Raw genomic sequence first — 17267 nt, 5'->3', positions numbered from 1 at the left:
CTTAGTAGTATCACTTGTAGATTTCCCATTAAATTTGTTCCTGTTATTTGGATATGACTTAAAACCTGGGCGTTGTTGACTCTGGTACTTGATATTGTAATTACGTTTGTTTACTACGATTATATTGTAATCTTCACTGAGTGTAGCGGCTTTGTCAAGTTTCTTCACTTCTCTCTCTCTTAAATAAGCTCTTATATGTTCAGGAATCCCCTTAAGATACTGTTCAAGAACAAGTAACTCTTCTAACTCATCAAAAGTTTTAACTTAGCAGCTTCTACCCAACGTTTGAAACACCTTCTCGCTTTGTAAGCATAATCTCATCTTTTCTCAAATTTCTGAATCTTTCACTGTAGTACTCTGGGGTCATCTGGTAAACTTGTAGCACACTGTGTTTAAGTACCTTGTAGTCTTTACACTGAATCAGCCTGTTAAGGCTAAGTTAAGGCACCTTCTCCCTTTACCAATCAAGACACTTGTAGCAAAACTGACCATTTATCCTCTGGCCATCCCATACCTGAAGCCACTTTCTCAAAGTGATCAAAAAACTCATCTGGAGCTTCTTCAGATAAACTTAGGGATTAACTTCTGTACTCACTACATTAAATACAGGGTCTTGATTACCTTGGTTAGGGTTATACGGTGTTACAGGTAATGTGGATCTAGCTCTTATCAATTCCATTTCCCTTTCATGTCCTGCGATTTCACATTCCTCTTTTATCCTTTCTCTTTCCTCTTCTGCTGCTGTTTCTTCTTCTCTTTCTCTTCTTTCTTGTTTTTCCCTGTCTATTCTTTCTCTTTCAGCTTGCATTCTTTCTCTTTCAGCTTGCATTCTCTCTCTTTCAGCAAGCATTTTTAGCTTAATCAAATTCTCTTCTGCTTCAATGCGTCTAAGCTCTAACTCTGCATCACTTTTCTCTTTCTTTTCTGCTTGCTTATTTATGAGATCAGCATGTGCTACATTCAACAACTCTTGAGCCAATTCTAACTCCTCTTCATCAGTTATTCTACCAGAGTTTATCAATGATTCCATAGCATACATCTTATTGTGTCTTTACCATACTAGTAGACACATGACCATCACATGCCTTCTGCTAAAGCGCTCCACTGTGCTCTAGACAGAGTGGTTTCAGACAAAACTTGGATGGAAAGAGCTGCTAAAAATTCCTGAACATTGAACTGAGCCATTTTCCTCTAAGTTATCAACTTACAATTCAATACAATAAATGCAAAACAAAATTATATGGTCACTCTCCTAACAAAATATATCCCTAACACCACCAGTATATTGTAGAGTGATAATGAAATTTGCTTTCCCGGGTCTCTTGGCACCATTAAACAATGTTACGAAGTGCCAAGTATCTGGTTACCATGCATCAAACATTACCTCACAAAAAGCCAGACACCTGAACCCTCATAACACGTTTAAACGACTGAATACTCTAAAGGCAACAGTGATCCCTTAACACTTACCAGTATTGCAGAAAATCAGACTAAGTTCATCAAAACAGGTGTGAGGTAATCTTGTAAGAAATAATTAATAATCAAAGGTCATCACTCTTCAACAACTTTAAAAGTCTAAAGTATTTCCCTGATTTCAGAAGTCTAAGTACTTCCCTGGTTCTAAGTCACTCAATTTAAATTGAAGGAAAGCAAATCAATTACCACTTTTTCCTTATGTTTCTACCTAACATAAATATAATCATAATTATATATACTTATACTGGTGTAAGATAAAGAAAACACTTATAAAAATTTTAAATACAAAAAATTTATTATCAAATTCAAAATTATAAGTGAAATTCACAATATCAGGGAAATTACTGTTGCTTGAAAACAAAGTAAAGTAATTTAATTCTTTGAATCAAATTAAGTAAAATAATCAAAATTAATTTATCACAAAATTCAAGAAAATTAATTCAATCAAAATTCAAAAGTGGTTAGGCAAGAACTGAAAATTTGAAATTATTCACAAGTGCTAAACAACAATAAAACTTGAAAAGAATTCTAAGTAAATACAAATTAATTCACAAATGTTAAGTTTACTTAAATGTGCAATGATTAAGCCAATGAAATAATTAAGTCAATTAAATTGTGAATGCAAATGAAAATATAAAACAAAAAGACACACTTCAATAAGAAAATGAATAAATGCACAAACAATGGAACAGACACAAACACAAAAAAAAATCAGCTATGTGTAAAAGTGTAAATCTTTTTCACTCAAAACACTATAACCAACAGTTTTTACCAAACTTTCACAACCATCGGTTATTAGTTAACCACAGTTCCTATCAATCATTAGTTAAACACATTCTATCCGTTATTAGTTGCAACTAATAAAAATTATAACACACTTTAACCTTGGTATACCAATTTCTTTCTCTGCTGCAGTCTTGTCTTACACAATTTCACAAAAACCAGGCGCCGTTACAAAAAAATGTCTGTTCAGATTCCACAAAAGAAACTAAATAACACTAGAGAGAGGGAGATCTAACTGCCTCGAGGTTCTATGATCGAATGAAATCTCTTCCTTTATGGAAATTCGACTAGACAGATGATACAAAAATGTTCTTGACACGAAAGCTTCCCAGTAGCTTTTTTTTTTTTTGAAAAATCTGATGCAATCTTCATAAAGAAATGTGTAACATGCATGTGGTACTCGGCAAATCATACACGTACAAGAAAAGTCGTTTTAAAAAAAATTAAAAAAAAAAAGAAGACGTACTCTACTCGAACGAGACGGAGAAGTCTTATCACGTACGATGACAGATTCTCCAAAACACAAGTGAAGATTTGAGATCGCTTATCAAGACGAGTTGACAGATTAGGGAAGCAAACGGAGATCTCTCTCTTTTTACGTTATATATATATTCTTGTACAAGATGTAATGCGAAATCTGAACACACATTTTAAAACATCCTATTCTAAGCTATCTAGGAATCTGAAAAAATGTTGCACAATCTATATGACATTTCAAAGAGGGGAAAACATGCATGTTTTGAAAGTAGCAATATAATATACCTCCCCCCAGAAGATTTTTTATCACGGTGTTGAATCCAACGATTCGCAACGAGATAAATAATCAGCAACTACATTGTTTTTGCCGGGACTAATGTGCTGCACCTCTTAAGTTATACTGTTGCAGGCACAAAGACCACCTGGTCAGTCTTTGATTATGATTTTTCATTTTCTGGATCAAAATGATAGTGGATTGTGATCAGACAACACGGTAAATTTCTTCATTCCTAGGTCTATTCACATACACTTCAAATTTTTTCAATGCGGTGATTAAGGCTAAAGTTTCCTTTTCATTTGTTGAGTATACTTTCTGATGTTTTTATCAGTTTTGTAGACATGAAGCACACAGGATGGTAGATACTATTTCCATCTTCTTGAAGTAGAACAGCTCCAACGCCACAGTCTGACGCATCAACTTGTATCACAAATTTCTTGTCGAAGTCTGGAGCTTGAAGTACTGGTCTTGAAGTTAAAATGGCTTTTTTTTACCTTCTCAAAGGATTCTTGACACTGGAGTCCAAATAAACTTATCTTTGGGACTAGTCAAGTCTGTCAGGGGAGCTACTACGGCTGAGAAATTTGGGCAAAAACGACGATAGAAACCAGCCATGCCTAAAAATCTCCTGTAGCTGTTTCCTGGTAGTAGGTGGGTAGCTTTACGGATACCTTCTACATTAGCATTTACTGGAGCAAGAAGGCCTTTCCCAACTTAAACAAACCCAAGATACTGTACAGTTTTGCATTTCCAAACTCACTCTTCTCTAAGTTGACTGTTAATCCTGCTTCTTGTAGTTTCGTTGAAAACTTTCTTCAGAATCTTCCAGATGTTTCTTCCCACGTTGTAGAGTAAATCACGATGTCATCTAGGTATACACCTACGCCTTCTATTGATCCTAGCAGTTGATCCATCACTCGTTGAAATGTTGCGGGTGCATTCATCAGACCAAACGGCAGAACAGTATACTGATAGTCCAAAAGGAGTAATAAAAGCTGACAGCAGCTTCGCATTCTCATCTAAGGGAATTTGATAATATCCTTTCAACAAGTCTATCTTGGAACAAACTTGGCTTGCCCAATATTATCAAGTAACTGATCTATAAGAGGCAAAGGATAATTATCAGCCACACTTGATAGAATTCAGCTTCCTATAATCAGTACACATCCTAAAGGAACCATCCGGTTTCTTCACTAACACACACGGAGAACTGAAGTGACTTGAACTCCGGGTTCTGCTAATCCATTGTTGCAGCAAATACTCAACTTCTTCCTTCAAAACATCTCGATGATACGGTGATAAGCGATAGGCTCTTTGCTTGAAAGGTTTTCCATCTTCTTGAATCTTGATTTCATGCTTGGTCAGATCAGTACGTCTAGGCACATCTGAAAAAATTTCTGGAAAACTTCTAATTACGTCACTTAAGTCTTCACCTTGTTCAACACTCGATGTTTCAGTTTATCCTCCAAATTTTCCAAAATTGAAGAATTATTCATCTTGCTTGCAGCTCCCAATTCGTAGCCATCATCGTCTTCTGTAGATAAAGTTGTCTGGGTTACTGACACAGTTTCAGTTTTAGTTTCTGAGAAATAAGGTTTCAAGAGGTTCACATGTATCTTCCGTTGTTTTCTTCTTCTTTCTGGTGTTTCAATCACATAAGTTCTATCACTTAACTTCTGAATTATCTTGTAAGGACCTTGAAATTTTTATTTATTAGTGAGGGGAAATCTCTGGACAGGTAAGAACACTAACACTTGTTGACCAACACTAAAACTTCTTAGCTTAGTCTTAGCATCAATCTCCTTTTCATTTTCTCTTGCTCATTTTCAAGTTTTCTAAGGAGAATTTTCTAATCTCTTTCAACCTTTTCCTTAAGTTCTTCACATACTCTCCTTGGCTTTCCTCTTGATTTTCTTCCCAATTTTCTACAAGAATTTTCAATGGTCCTCTAACTTCTCTTCCAAAAATCATCTCATTAGGTGAACATCCCATACTTTCTTGATAAGCACTCCTAATTTCAAACAACATTAATGGTAAACCAACATCCCATTCTCTTCCTGACTCAGAACAATACTTTGTCAGCATACTTTTCAATGTCTGGTGGAACCTTTCCAAGGCACCTTGAGTTTCTGGATGATAGGCAGTGGATAACTGTTGTTTCACTCCTAACAAATTCATCACATTCCTGGAATTAACTTTGAAGTAAATTTTGTTCCTCTGTCACTTTGTACTATTTCTGGTATTCCAAACTTTTGAGAAAAACTCCACAAGTTTTTCAGCAACTATCTTGGCAGATATGTTTCTAACAGGGATTGCTTCTGGATACCTTGTCACAGGACACATTAATGTCAACAAATACTCATTTCCTTTCTTTGTCTTCGGCAATGGTCCAACCATGTCTATAATCACTTTGCTAAAGGGTTCTCCTCTAACTTCTATAGGTTGTAGGGGGCTTACTTGATGGTTTCATTCGGTTTTCCAGCTATCTGGCAGGGATGACACTCACGACAAAACCTGCTAACATCTTTGTGAAGTCCAGGCCAGAAAAAATATTTCATGATCTTCTCCACAGTCTTCCTGATTCCCATATGTCCAGACTCATGAGCTACTGCAACCACTTGCTTTCTCAATGGATATGGAATCAAAATTTGATGATATTCGCCCCATTCAGCATCTCCTGGTATATCTGTAGGTCTATACTTCCTCATCAGTAAACCTTCCTTCAGATAGTAACAGGTAGGAGTTTGTTGCATCTCTTCTCGATCAACAACTCTGAAGACAAATCGGTTAACGATGCATCCTTCTTCTGCAAGTCCTCCATCGCTTCTCTCTTGTCATTTGACCAACTTCAAAGGTTGAATTCTCAATATCTGCTAACTCAGCTACTGTAGTTTCACTACTGTCTTGAGTAACACTTTGACTACTCGAAGTCTCTTCAGGAACATCAGGTTCTTCTTCGTCGTCGTCGTCTTCTTCATCTTCTTGGGAAATCTCTTCTTGGTCAGCACTATGGGAAACTTCACTTCCCTGGAATAATTCTTCTAAGCACAAAGATCCTTCACTTGATCCTTCCTGGGTGTGTAAATCCTCAGTTTCTTCACTTACAGTCGTAGTCCTCTTCATACTTCTGGTAGTTACACAACTAGGAAACAGGTGGGGGTTATTCTTCTCCAACTCTACTGTAGGACTAATCCTCAATGGTTTGTCTGTCACTACAGGACAAGGAATAAATGGCACACCACCAACTTCATTCCCCAACAGAACATGTATACCTTCCACAGCTAGTGAGTCCTTTACAGCAAAATCAACATTCCCTGTCACCAATTCACATGACAGGTGTAAGCGGCATATAGGAGTTACTTCCTCTCCTCCTATACCCTTCAAAATAACTGAATCTCCTGTGAGACTCTTCTCCAACTGAGGGTGAAAACCACGTACTACCACACTATGGTTACTCCCTGTATCACGTAATATCTTGACTCGGTACCCCTGCATACTTCCTTCTTGAGTTTGACAGCATACCCTCATAGATATATGGCTTAAAAGCCTCCACACTGCTTAGCCACTCACTGCTTGAGGTAACATTTCCACTGGTTGCTAACATTCAGCTTGTTTAGTTTCATTCTTGTCTGGAGTCTGATCTTTCTTTCCCACACTGCTCTTCATAGTTTGTTTCACAACTTGACTAACTGGTTTAGACTGCTGTTGATTCCAGTAACACTCTTGACGGTAGTGGTCCCTACTTTTCCACACTTGAAACAGACAACATTAGGTTTCTGTAACTGTCTTGAAAAACTAGATGAGGATTTCACATTGATATGCTGAGCTGTATTACCTTGTGTACTCTTAGTAGTATCACTTGTGGGTTTCCCATTAAATTTGTTCCTGTTATTTGGATAAGACTTAAAACCTGGGCGTTGTTGACTCTGGTACTTGACATTGTAATTACGTTTTGCTACTGATTATATTGTAATCTCACTGAGTGTAGCGGCTTTGTCAAGTTTCTTCACTTCTCTCTCTCTTAAATAAGCTCTTATGTCAGGAATCCCTTAAGATACTGTTCAAGAACAAGTAACTCTTCTAACTCATCAAAAGTTTTAACTTTAGCAGCTTCTACCCAACGTTTGAAACACCTTCTCACTTTGTAAGCATCAATCTAAGAATGTTCCCTTCTCATCTCTTTTTTTCTCAAATTTCTGAATCTTTCACTGTAGTACTCTGGGTCATCTGGTAAACTTGTAGCACACTGTGTTTAAGTACCTTGTAGTCTTTACACTGATCAGCTGTTAAGGCTAGATAAGCACTTCTCCCTTTACCAATCAAGACACTTTGTAGCAAAACTGACCATTTATCCTCTGGCCATCCCATACCTGAAGCCACTTTCTCAAAGTGATCAAAAAACTCATCTGGAGCTTCTTCAGTAAACTTAGGGATTAACTTCTGTACTCTCACTACATCAAATACAGGGTCTTGATTACTTTGGTTAGGGTTAGACGGTGTTACAGGTAATGTGGATCTAGCTCTTATCAATTCCATTTCCCTTTCATGTCTTGCGATTTCTCTTTCCTCTTTTATCCTTTCTCTTTCCTCTTCTGCTGCTTTTTCTTCTTCTCTTTCTTTTCTTTCTTGTTTTTCCCCCTGTCTATCTTTCTCTTTCAGCTTGCATTCTTTCTCTTTCAGCTTGCATTCCTTCTCTTTCAGCTTGCTTGCTTCTCTCTCTTTCAGCAAGCATTTTTAGCTAATCAAATGCTCTTCTGCTTCAGTGTGTCTAAGCTCTAACTCTGCATCACTTTTCTCTTTCTTTTCTGCTTGCTTATTTATGAGATCAGCATGTGCTACATTCAACAACTCTTGAGCCAATTCTAACTCCTCTTCATCAGTTATTCTACCAGAGTTTATCAATGATTCCATAGCAATACATCTTATTTGTGTCTTTACCATACTAGTAGACACATGACCATCACATGCCTCTGCTAAAGCGCTCCACTGTGCTCTAGACAGAGTGGTTTCAGACAAAACTTGGATGGAAGGAGCTGCTAAAAATTCCTGAACATTGAACTGAGCCATTTTCCTCTAAGTTATCAACTTACAATTCAATACAATAAATGCAAAACAAAATTATATGGTCACTCTCCTAACATATTCCTAACACCACCAGTATATTGTAGAGTGATAATGAAATTTGCTTTCCCGGGTCTATTGGCACCATTAAACAATGTTACGAAGTGCCAAGTATCTGGTTACCATGCATCAAACATTACCTCACAAAAAGCCAGACACCTGAACCCTCATAACACGTTTAAACGACTGAATACTCTAAAGGCAACAGTGATCCCTTAACACTTACCAGTATTGCAGAAAATCAGACTAAGTTCATCAAAACAGGTGTGAGGTAATCTTGTAAGTAATTAAATTAATCAAAGGGCATCACTCCTTCAACAACTTTAAAAGTCTAAAGTATTTCCCTGATTTCAGAAGTCTAAGTACTTCCCTGGTTCTAAGTCACTTCAAGTTACTTGCAGGAAAGCAAATCAATTACCACTCTGTCTCTACCTATCATCAATATAGTCATAATCAAATATAATTATACTGGTGTAATAATTAAAACTTATAAAAATTTTAAATACACTTATTTATTCATCAAATTCAAAATTTATAAGTGAAATTCACATATCAGGGAAAATTACTGTTACTTGAAAACAAAGTAAAGTTTAATTAATTCTTGAATCAAATTAAGTAAAATTAAATCAAAATTAATTTATCACAAAATTCAAGAAAATTAATTCAATCAAAATTCAAAAGTGTTAGGCAATAACTGAAAATTTGAAATTAATTCACAAGTGCTAAACAACAATAAAACTTGAAAAGAATTCTAAGTAAATACAAATTAATTCACAAATGTTAAGTTTACTTAAATGTGCAATGATTAAGCAATGAAAATAATTAAGTCAATTAAATTGTGAATGCAATGAAAATATAAAACAAAAAGACACTCTTCAATAAGAAATGAATAAATGCACAAACAATGGAACAGACACAAACAAAAAAAAAAAAATCAGCAATGTGTAAAAGTGTAAATCTTTTTCACTCAAAAACACTATAACCAACAGTTTTTACCAAACTTTCACAACCATCGGTTATTAGTTAACCACAGTTCCTATCAATCATTAGTTACACAATTCCTATCCGTTATTAGTTGCAACTAATAAAAATATAACACTTTACCTTGGTATACCAATTTCTTTCTCTGCTGCAGTCTTGTCTTACACAATTTCACAAAAACCAGGCGCCGTTACGAAATAATGTCTGTTCAGATTCCACAAAAGAAACTAAATAACATTAAATAAATTCTAAGAAACATCAAACATGAAATTCTAAAATGTTACGAGTGACCAATTTACGTTACGTTAACATAATCTCAATGATGTCGAGAGAGAGAGAGAGAGAGAGAGAGAGAGAGAGAGAGAGAGAGAGAGAGAGAGAGAGATATCTAACTGCCTCGAGGTTCTATGATCGAATGAAATCTCTTCCTTTATGGAAATTCGACTAGACACATGATACAAAAATGTTCTTGACACGAAGCTTCCAGTAGCTTGAAATCTGATGCAATCTTCATAAAGAAAATGTGTAACATGCATGTGGTACTCTCGGCAAAATCATACACGTACAAGACAAGTCTGTTAAAAAAAAAAGAAAGACGTACTCTACACGAACGAGACGGAGAAGTCTTATCACGTACGATGACAGATTCTCCAAAACACAAGTGAAGATTTGAGATCGCTTATCAAGACGCGTTGACAGATTAGGGAAGCAAACGGAGATCTATCTCTTTTTACGTTATATATATATTCTTTTACAAGATGTAGTGCGAAATCTGAACACACATTTTAAAACATCCTATTCTAAGCTATCTAGGAATCTGAAAAAATGTTGCACAATCTATATGACATTTCAAAGAGGGGAAAACATGCATTTTGAAAGTAGCAATATATAATAATATATATATATATATATATATATATATATATATATATATATATATATATATACATACTGTTGGCATATTACATACTGGTCTAACAGAGGCTTCTATATTCCCATGGTCGGAGTATATGTATTAGGTCGGCGATTTGCGCATGAAGTAAAGTTATTATACAGTGGATAAATGGTTTCAAACACATTCAAAATCACAGTACCGTTTAGTTTTTAATCTCCTCGATATATTTTCCTATTTCGTTACGCGATTTACTCTTATTTGTAATCCATGTTTCTTCCTAAAAAACATAAGTTTTGCAAAATGTGAAATGGCATCATCTGTTCCGTAAACACCTGTCGATTCAATACCATATCCCAGCATTTTTGCGCAATGTTTAACCTGCATAAGACAATCGCCTTGAATGGTTCCGAAGGCATCTATCTCTCTTTAGAAAAATGTTTCGGATGGCAAATACAGCTGACTGGTTAATTTCATGGACCCAAAAATGTTCATCATTTTGACCGTCAGTTGCCCTTTGACCTGACTGAATTTTATACTTTTAACAATATAGCCACTTATATACCGCAAAGATTCTTCCCGTATTACACCAGAGATCGAAATTGAGTAGCTTGGATCCAGTGTCACACTAGGATCCGTAGGGGGGTGGGTTAGTGCAGTTAGCGGTGCACTGTAGGCATTACGTAGTGTCTGTACAGCGTCCCTTCGGCCTTCAGCTGCAACCTCTTTCATTCGTTTCACTGTTCCTGTGTTCATATTGTCTTTCTTCCATCTGACTTTTCCACCCTCTCGAACAATTGTTTCGTAATGAAATTGCGAGGTTGTCCTGCTGTTACTTCAAACCTTCTTAGTATAAAATTTTCTGTTCAGTGTTGAATGACCTCACAGGTCCCAGCGTTTGGTCTTCGGCCTAAATTCTACGTATATTCTGTCGTATTCTATTATAATGTCTCATTAGCCATTCTATTCTATTCTAATGTCTCATTAGCCATTCTATTCTATTCTATTCTAATGTCTCATTAGCCATATTCTCTTTAGCGTTGTCTGTATTATTGGTTTTGCCTTGTAAATGTAAGTGTCCATTTTTGAAGTTTCTAACGCACGCTCACGCTCATTGTAGAATGTAACCTTGCTTGAATCATTCGTTGACTTAAGTCAGCTGATTAGCGATCGTTATTTCCATGCTCTGCATTGATGTTTGGTTTATCACTATTTAGTGCAACTTTCTTCCCGGGAAGAAGCTTTCTAATCCTAGGTTTATCATATATAGCACCTGCATGCTGATTATGTGGACCACCCACTTATCTGTCTGCAACAACAACAACAACAACAACAACAACAAAATTCTATTGGGCCCTGGATTCAACTTTCGTTTTAATAGATATTTTGTACGATAATTTGTGCTTAGCATCTCAATATAGGTCCATGAATGCGGGACACTTATGGACCAATATGACTGACTGACCTCGTGTTCCATACTCTCATTTTTTTCATAACATCGATAAACTAATACAGACGAGTTTTCTGGATATCTCAAGTTAGTTCAGTGATTTTACATCTACTGTGGATGATGAATTCAAACACCAACCAGTCAGGTTTTGCTTTCTAACACTGCCCCCCCCCCCTCTCTCTCTCTCTCTCTCTCTCTCTCTCTCTCTCTCTCTCTCTCTCTCTCTCTCTCTCTCTCTCCAGTAAATAAACACAGGTGTTGGTATTACCTGCACAGTATATGTTACCGACTGAGGTTCAGTTTTTCTCATTAGGTGAACTTGTCTGTTATAATCTAGACCACGTTCTCTGCGAGCCTTACTTAGCGTTTCCCGCACACAAAATTCAGAAATCAGTGTTCCATGTTCAAAACAAAACCCTTTAGTTATCTGATGCTTTCACATGTGTGGGGCATCTGCGAATTAGAATATTTCCTTATCATGACTTGGATTTTTATTTTTTTAATTATGGAAGCACGCTTCGGCCATGTGTTCCATTTTCACGAATACGCGTTTCTTTATGGATTTCGAAGGTAGATACCCCTCGGATTTTTTCGCTTTTTTTTTTTTTTTTTTTTTTTGTGGGGGGGGCGGGGGGGGGGTGGGGGGGGGGGGGGGGGGGGGGTTGAAGTTAATGTCCCTATTTGGTCTTCTCAAACCGAACTCGTGAGCCCCCCCCGAACGGGGAAAACATAATTCCGTCAAAAAAAAAAAAAAAAAAAAACAAAAAAAAAAAAAAAAAAAAATTTGGGGGGTGAGACAGTATGTCCCTACCCTAGGAATGTGATGTAGAGTTAGAGCTCTAGATTATATATATATATATAATATATATATATATATATATATTATATATATATATATATGTAATCTTTTGTGCCCTGTTAATCTTTGCGTGATGGATCTACCCGTCTCCACCACGTAAATCTCATTAATATTGCTGCACGGTATCTTGTTAACTCCGGCGTCCGCTCCTCTTTTATTTAAGTAATACGTCAATGAGCGAACTTAGGGGATGGATTTGGGATAAAGGAAAATGAACGGATTATTAGACCTGAGGTGTTATAGAGCTTTTGGGTGTTTTCATCGTACCGAAGTTTTTATTTTGGTGTTAAAATCTATTTGTCTGCTGTGAGTGGGACCTCTGTAGTATATTGTATTCGCTCAGTTAATAGCCATCTCGATAATGTATAGTGGGTAGAGCAGTTGCATTAGGTGTTGGCGGGTTTTGTTGAATTCTTTGTCTACGTACCAATTTGAACATATTCTAAACCCCCTGAGGAATAGGTTGCACCCGACCATGATCTTTAGGGAGGCGTCGGGGTAGCTTAAGAAATGAATAAAAGAAACCGCGAATGTAGGTTTCCTATATACTGTGAAGGCATTCTGTTCTGTTCTCTTACAGATTAAGTACATCTAGGAACGGCAATTTTCCGCCCTTTTCCCGTTCTGTTTTGAATGTTATGGTCGGAACTAGCGAATTTAGTCTATTGAAAAATTAATTGAAATCTCCTCAGCTCTTATCCCAGCAAGTAAAAATACCATCTAAGCCAGATCATATAGCAGGATTTGATAGACGACAAAATTTCTGCTTCGAATTATTTCATGTATAGGTTTGCAGCCAAAGTTTGTTTGTAAAAATTACCATCTAAAGAAAACACGTTGTAGGTACAAGAGGTTGATTAGTTTTAGCATTTTATCAATGCCATGAGGAAAATGTTCTTCATTGTAACTTCCGCTTTAGAAAGGGCAACACGTTGGCGATCGGGACTACGGTAAATAAATAATGACTACGTCTAGGGTGAGCAGTTCGATGTTATTTGAGGGGACATTTAAACTGTTAAATTTTTGTATAAAATTCTCTGCATGCTTAACGTGGGAGGATGAGAATGTTCCTGGAAGGGGTGATAACAGGTCTGCAAGCCATTTGGATAATTCGCACATGAAAGAGGGAGCCCCTGCTAGATATTATGGGGCATAGAGGAATCCCATCTTAGTGTTTTTGGGAGGCCATGAAAATAAGGGAGTGAAGGTTTGCTTATCTTTAATGAACTAGTAATTCTATGTTCTTCTTATTGCCCCAAACAGTTCTGATTGATTTGTTAAATTGGGGAGCAATGTTTGTTGATGGATCTTTCGTTGATTTATCATAGATATCTGCATCATTTAAAAGTTCTTGAACTTGATTGGTGTACATCTTATCTAAAAGAACTATATTCCCCTCCTGTCTGATTTTGTGATCATGAGATCCTCATCTTTTTATTAACCTAACTAACGTATTTTGGAATCTTTTTGGGAGCGATTTTTTTATATTTTGTTTCAAGATATTGAGCAAAATGCTTTTGAGACATGTATCTTGTTTGTCATAATTGTTATTTTGCAAAATGTTTATCAAACGCAACCAAGAAATATATGGTTGCAACGTTCAATTTGTTTTTTGAGCCTTTGATCTTCATATTATATTGTATTAGTACTGTAAAAGAATATATATAAATATATATATATATATATATATATATATATATATATATTTGTGTGTGTGTGCGCGCGCGCGCGCGTCTATGTATATATATATATTTCTTACACTTGGATCTCAAGGCTTTGTAGTGACAAGCGTATATCCCCCCCCCACCCCAAAAAAAAAAAAAAAAACAAAAAAAAAAAAAAAAAAAAAAAAAAAACCTGTGAATTCGAGAAGTTAAGGGGCATTGTGGCTATTACAATTAGACAGTATATATGTAAGTGTTTACATAATAAAAATTGAAAAAGGAAATGGAATTTAGTCCCATATATTTAAAAGTCTAAAAACTACAAAAGGAAGGGTCAACAGATTGCTTGCAGGAATGTGATCAGACGAGAGACGCTAAAGATGATGAAACGTATACAATAAAAGTAGGCTAAGATAACATGCCGTCACCTGTAGTCATTCAATTGTTTTATAAACATTAGCCAAGCTCCCTGCTTGAGACAACTACCGCCTACGTGATCTGTAGCGTGTCTCATTCGATTGTGTGTTCGTATGAAACTATGTCATTGTATGTATGTTCATATGTTCGAACTACTGTCTGTTCCTTCATAACTTGTAACAGAGATGGTAGACGGGCAGAACAGAGTTAGCGATCGTCATTAGAAGATCTGTACCTCTTTACCTAAGCTTTATCATGTAGAGGAATAGGATTAGCCATCATCATTGGCAGAAGCGATCAAGCTATCGTTATTAGAAAGACTTGTACAATCATAACCTGATCTTCACCATGTAAAACTTCAGAAGAATATATAATTTTTTATACTTAGTGTTTTCTACAAGAACCTCCTCACCGAACCAACATGAGTTTAACACATCGTCGTAACAACCAACAAGATAATACCGACTTCGTAAGTGATCTACAAACCCCCAGACACTCCATTGAAGATGGAAGTGCAATACCAACCGACTTAGCGTAAGATTATCGCTAGTCTAACATTACCTCATAGGGCGCCTTATCATACAAGGCACAAGCCCTAATATATATGTATGTATATATATATATATATATATATATATATATATATATATATATATATATATATATATATATATATGTATGCATGTATATGTGTGTATGTATGTTATAAAGGATTGTGCCATCAGTCAATAACATGAAATCCTTTGCAAAGAGTCAATGAAATATGAATGTTTTTTGGATGAACTGAACGCGCATTGATCAATGATCAACATTCCCTGATAAAACTTCTTTCATTTGAGCGAATCGTAATGCCAGCATAAATAAATGTAAATATTTGTGGCATATTGGAATGAATATACATCATAGATAGGCCACTCGGTCAGACCAGCAGCCGAAAGGTGTACAAGTGGATAAAATAGATATGCAAATAGCTATAATGACTGTAAATATGTACTTTGCCATACTATCGTAGGTAGACATATCATTAGCCATTCCACGCAAGTGATGTACCAATATGTGTCATTTCGGTGTATCTTATGCGTGTGTGTGTGTGTGTGTGTTTTTTTTTTATGCTTGTACTTTATGCGTGCGTGTCTTTAGTTACCGTTATGTTTCTGTGCTTATCCTCTAGATTGAAAATCATAATGTGCCATAAAAGTTTTTCTGTAGATTTCTGATGGATTTTTTTGTAATAGACATTTACCTAATGATGCATTCGTCTGCAAACATGTTTGACATAACTCATCACTTAACAATGAAGGAAATTAAAGGTAAAAATTGTGTAGCCGTCATGAAACCAACTCGGGTTTTGTGAGATGACACAGCATACAAAACTCACCTTGGCAGGGACACAGGCGAGGAGTTTATATTTCCCGACGAAATAGGCCAGCTTCGGCATCAAAGGTCGGCCCCTCTCTCTTTCTCTTCCCCTTTCTCGCTGAAGTTTCCAGGCCGTTTGAGGCAGCTCTCCGTCAGGAGCTTTTTCCTGATCGCGTACCTGTTCCTGACCACATCTTCTTGCGCTATGGTCCAGCCTGTTGCGTTCTTCGTCGGTTTGGTGGTCCGTGTGGTCGGGGATGCGGGTTGGGACGGGGATGACGGGATGCTGGTGGTGCTCAGATGGCTTTTCTTTGGGTCAGTTGATCCTTGAGATGCAGTCGTTTGACCCTCACTGGTAGAGGCAGTGGGGTCACTCGAGGAAATGCTGGAGGTGGAGAACGATGAAGCGGTTTCGGGTTGACCTGGCGAGGTGGTGGTGGTTATCTGTGGAGTTTCGCTCCTCTGCTTATCCTCGAAGAAGTCGGTTTTGATTGGTCGACGCATCGGGTACTGGATGGCAGCAGGCATGAGGGCGGGCATCATCGAGTTCTCATCTTCCAGGAAGGCGCAGATCAGCACTACCGCGAAGCACGTGGCCGTAGTCAAGGTTACTACTATGCACTGTATAACACGCATGCATTGCATTCTGTTTCAAAAGAGTCCGAAGTCTGTCCGTGTACGAACTGTATAGAAGCCTGATGGGTCTTTCGGCAGTCACATGCACACACACTCTTAGTAAGAAGCATCGCACCAGAATCAGCTGTTTTCCTCAACTGCGCTGCTTAGGAGACAGGTGGTTGGTTGGGTGGCGTTCTTAAATTAGGTTCTTCTCTCTCTCCCTCTCTCTCTACTTCGTCTACCCCTCACCGCCTTCCTTCTCCTCACCTTCATGTACACTTGGGGATTCCTTCTCCATCACGGCCTTCACCCCCACCCCCCCCACCCTCGGCCACGCCCCTCACCCTTTTCCCGTCCGTATTAGTAATATTTCTTGCTTGGTCAGTGGCTCTTCACGAAATCTCCCATGCCCCCAACCCCCACCCTGTCCTTCAAACCCTTCTCTACGTCCATTAACAGCTCACGTAACCACCTCCACTCAACACAGACGTCTAGCTCAGGTAACACCCCCCTTACCACCACCAGCACTTCTTTCTCCTCCCCCCCCCCCCCCCATCCTAACATTTTCTTTTCATGGTTAGTGGTCCATCGTAAAGTAGCTCTTTAACCCTCCCTTCCCCCCACACCTCCTTTCTTCCTTCCCATTTTCCTCCCAAGACTATTACATCTCCCTCCCCAATCACCAGGCCACCAGTAAATGTCAAATCTAAAGCGGAAACATCACGGAGTTTGACTTAAGGTTCCGTTTACATCTTTTCGATACACACACACACACACACACACACACACACACACACACACACACACACACACATATATATATATATATATATATATATATATATGTGTGTGTGTGTGTGTGTATGTATGTATGTATATATATTGTGCAATCA

At 37.4% G+C, this 17267-nt stretch overlaps 1 protein-coding gene across 1 annotated transcript in view; it reads right to left on the bottom strand.

The window, feature by feature from the left end:
* Positions 1-16620, bottom strand: part of LOC135202745 (carbohydrate sulfotransferase 11-like) — a 41872-nt gene extending 25252 nt beyond the window's left edge. The window contains exon 1 of the mRNA XM_064232215.1: positions 15776-16620. Within this exon, the coding sequence (XP_064088285.1) occupies positions 15776-15835 (60 nt within the window). The 5' untranslated portion in view covers positions 15836-16620. The remainder of the gene's footprint in view (positions 1-15775) is intronic.
* Positions 16621-17267: the final 647 nt, after the last annotated feature.

This window comes from Macrobrachium nipponense, chromosome 33 (assembly GCF_015104395.2).
Source record: "Macrobrachium nipponense isolate FS-2020 chromosome 33, ASM1510439v2, whole genome shotgun sequence".
NCBI lineage: Eukaryota > Metazoa > Arthropoda > Malacostraca > Decapoda > Palaemonidae > Macrobrachium > Macrobrachium nipponense.
The sequence above is the reverse complement of the archived record's forward strand: the minus strand, read 5'-3'. Positions and strand labels throughout refer to the sequence as shown.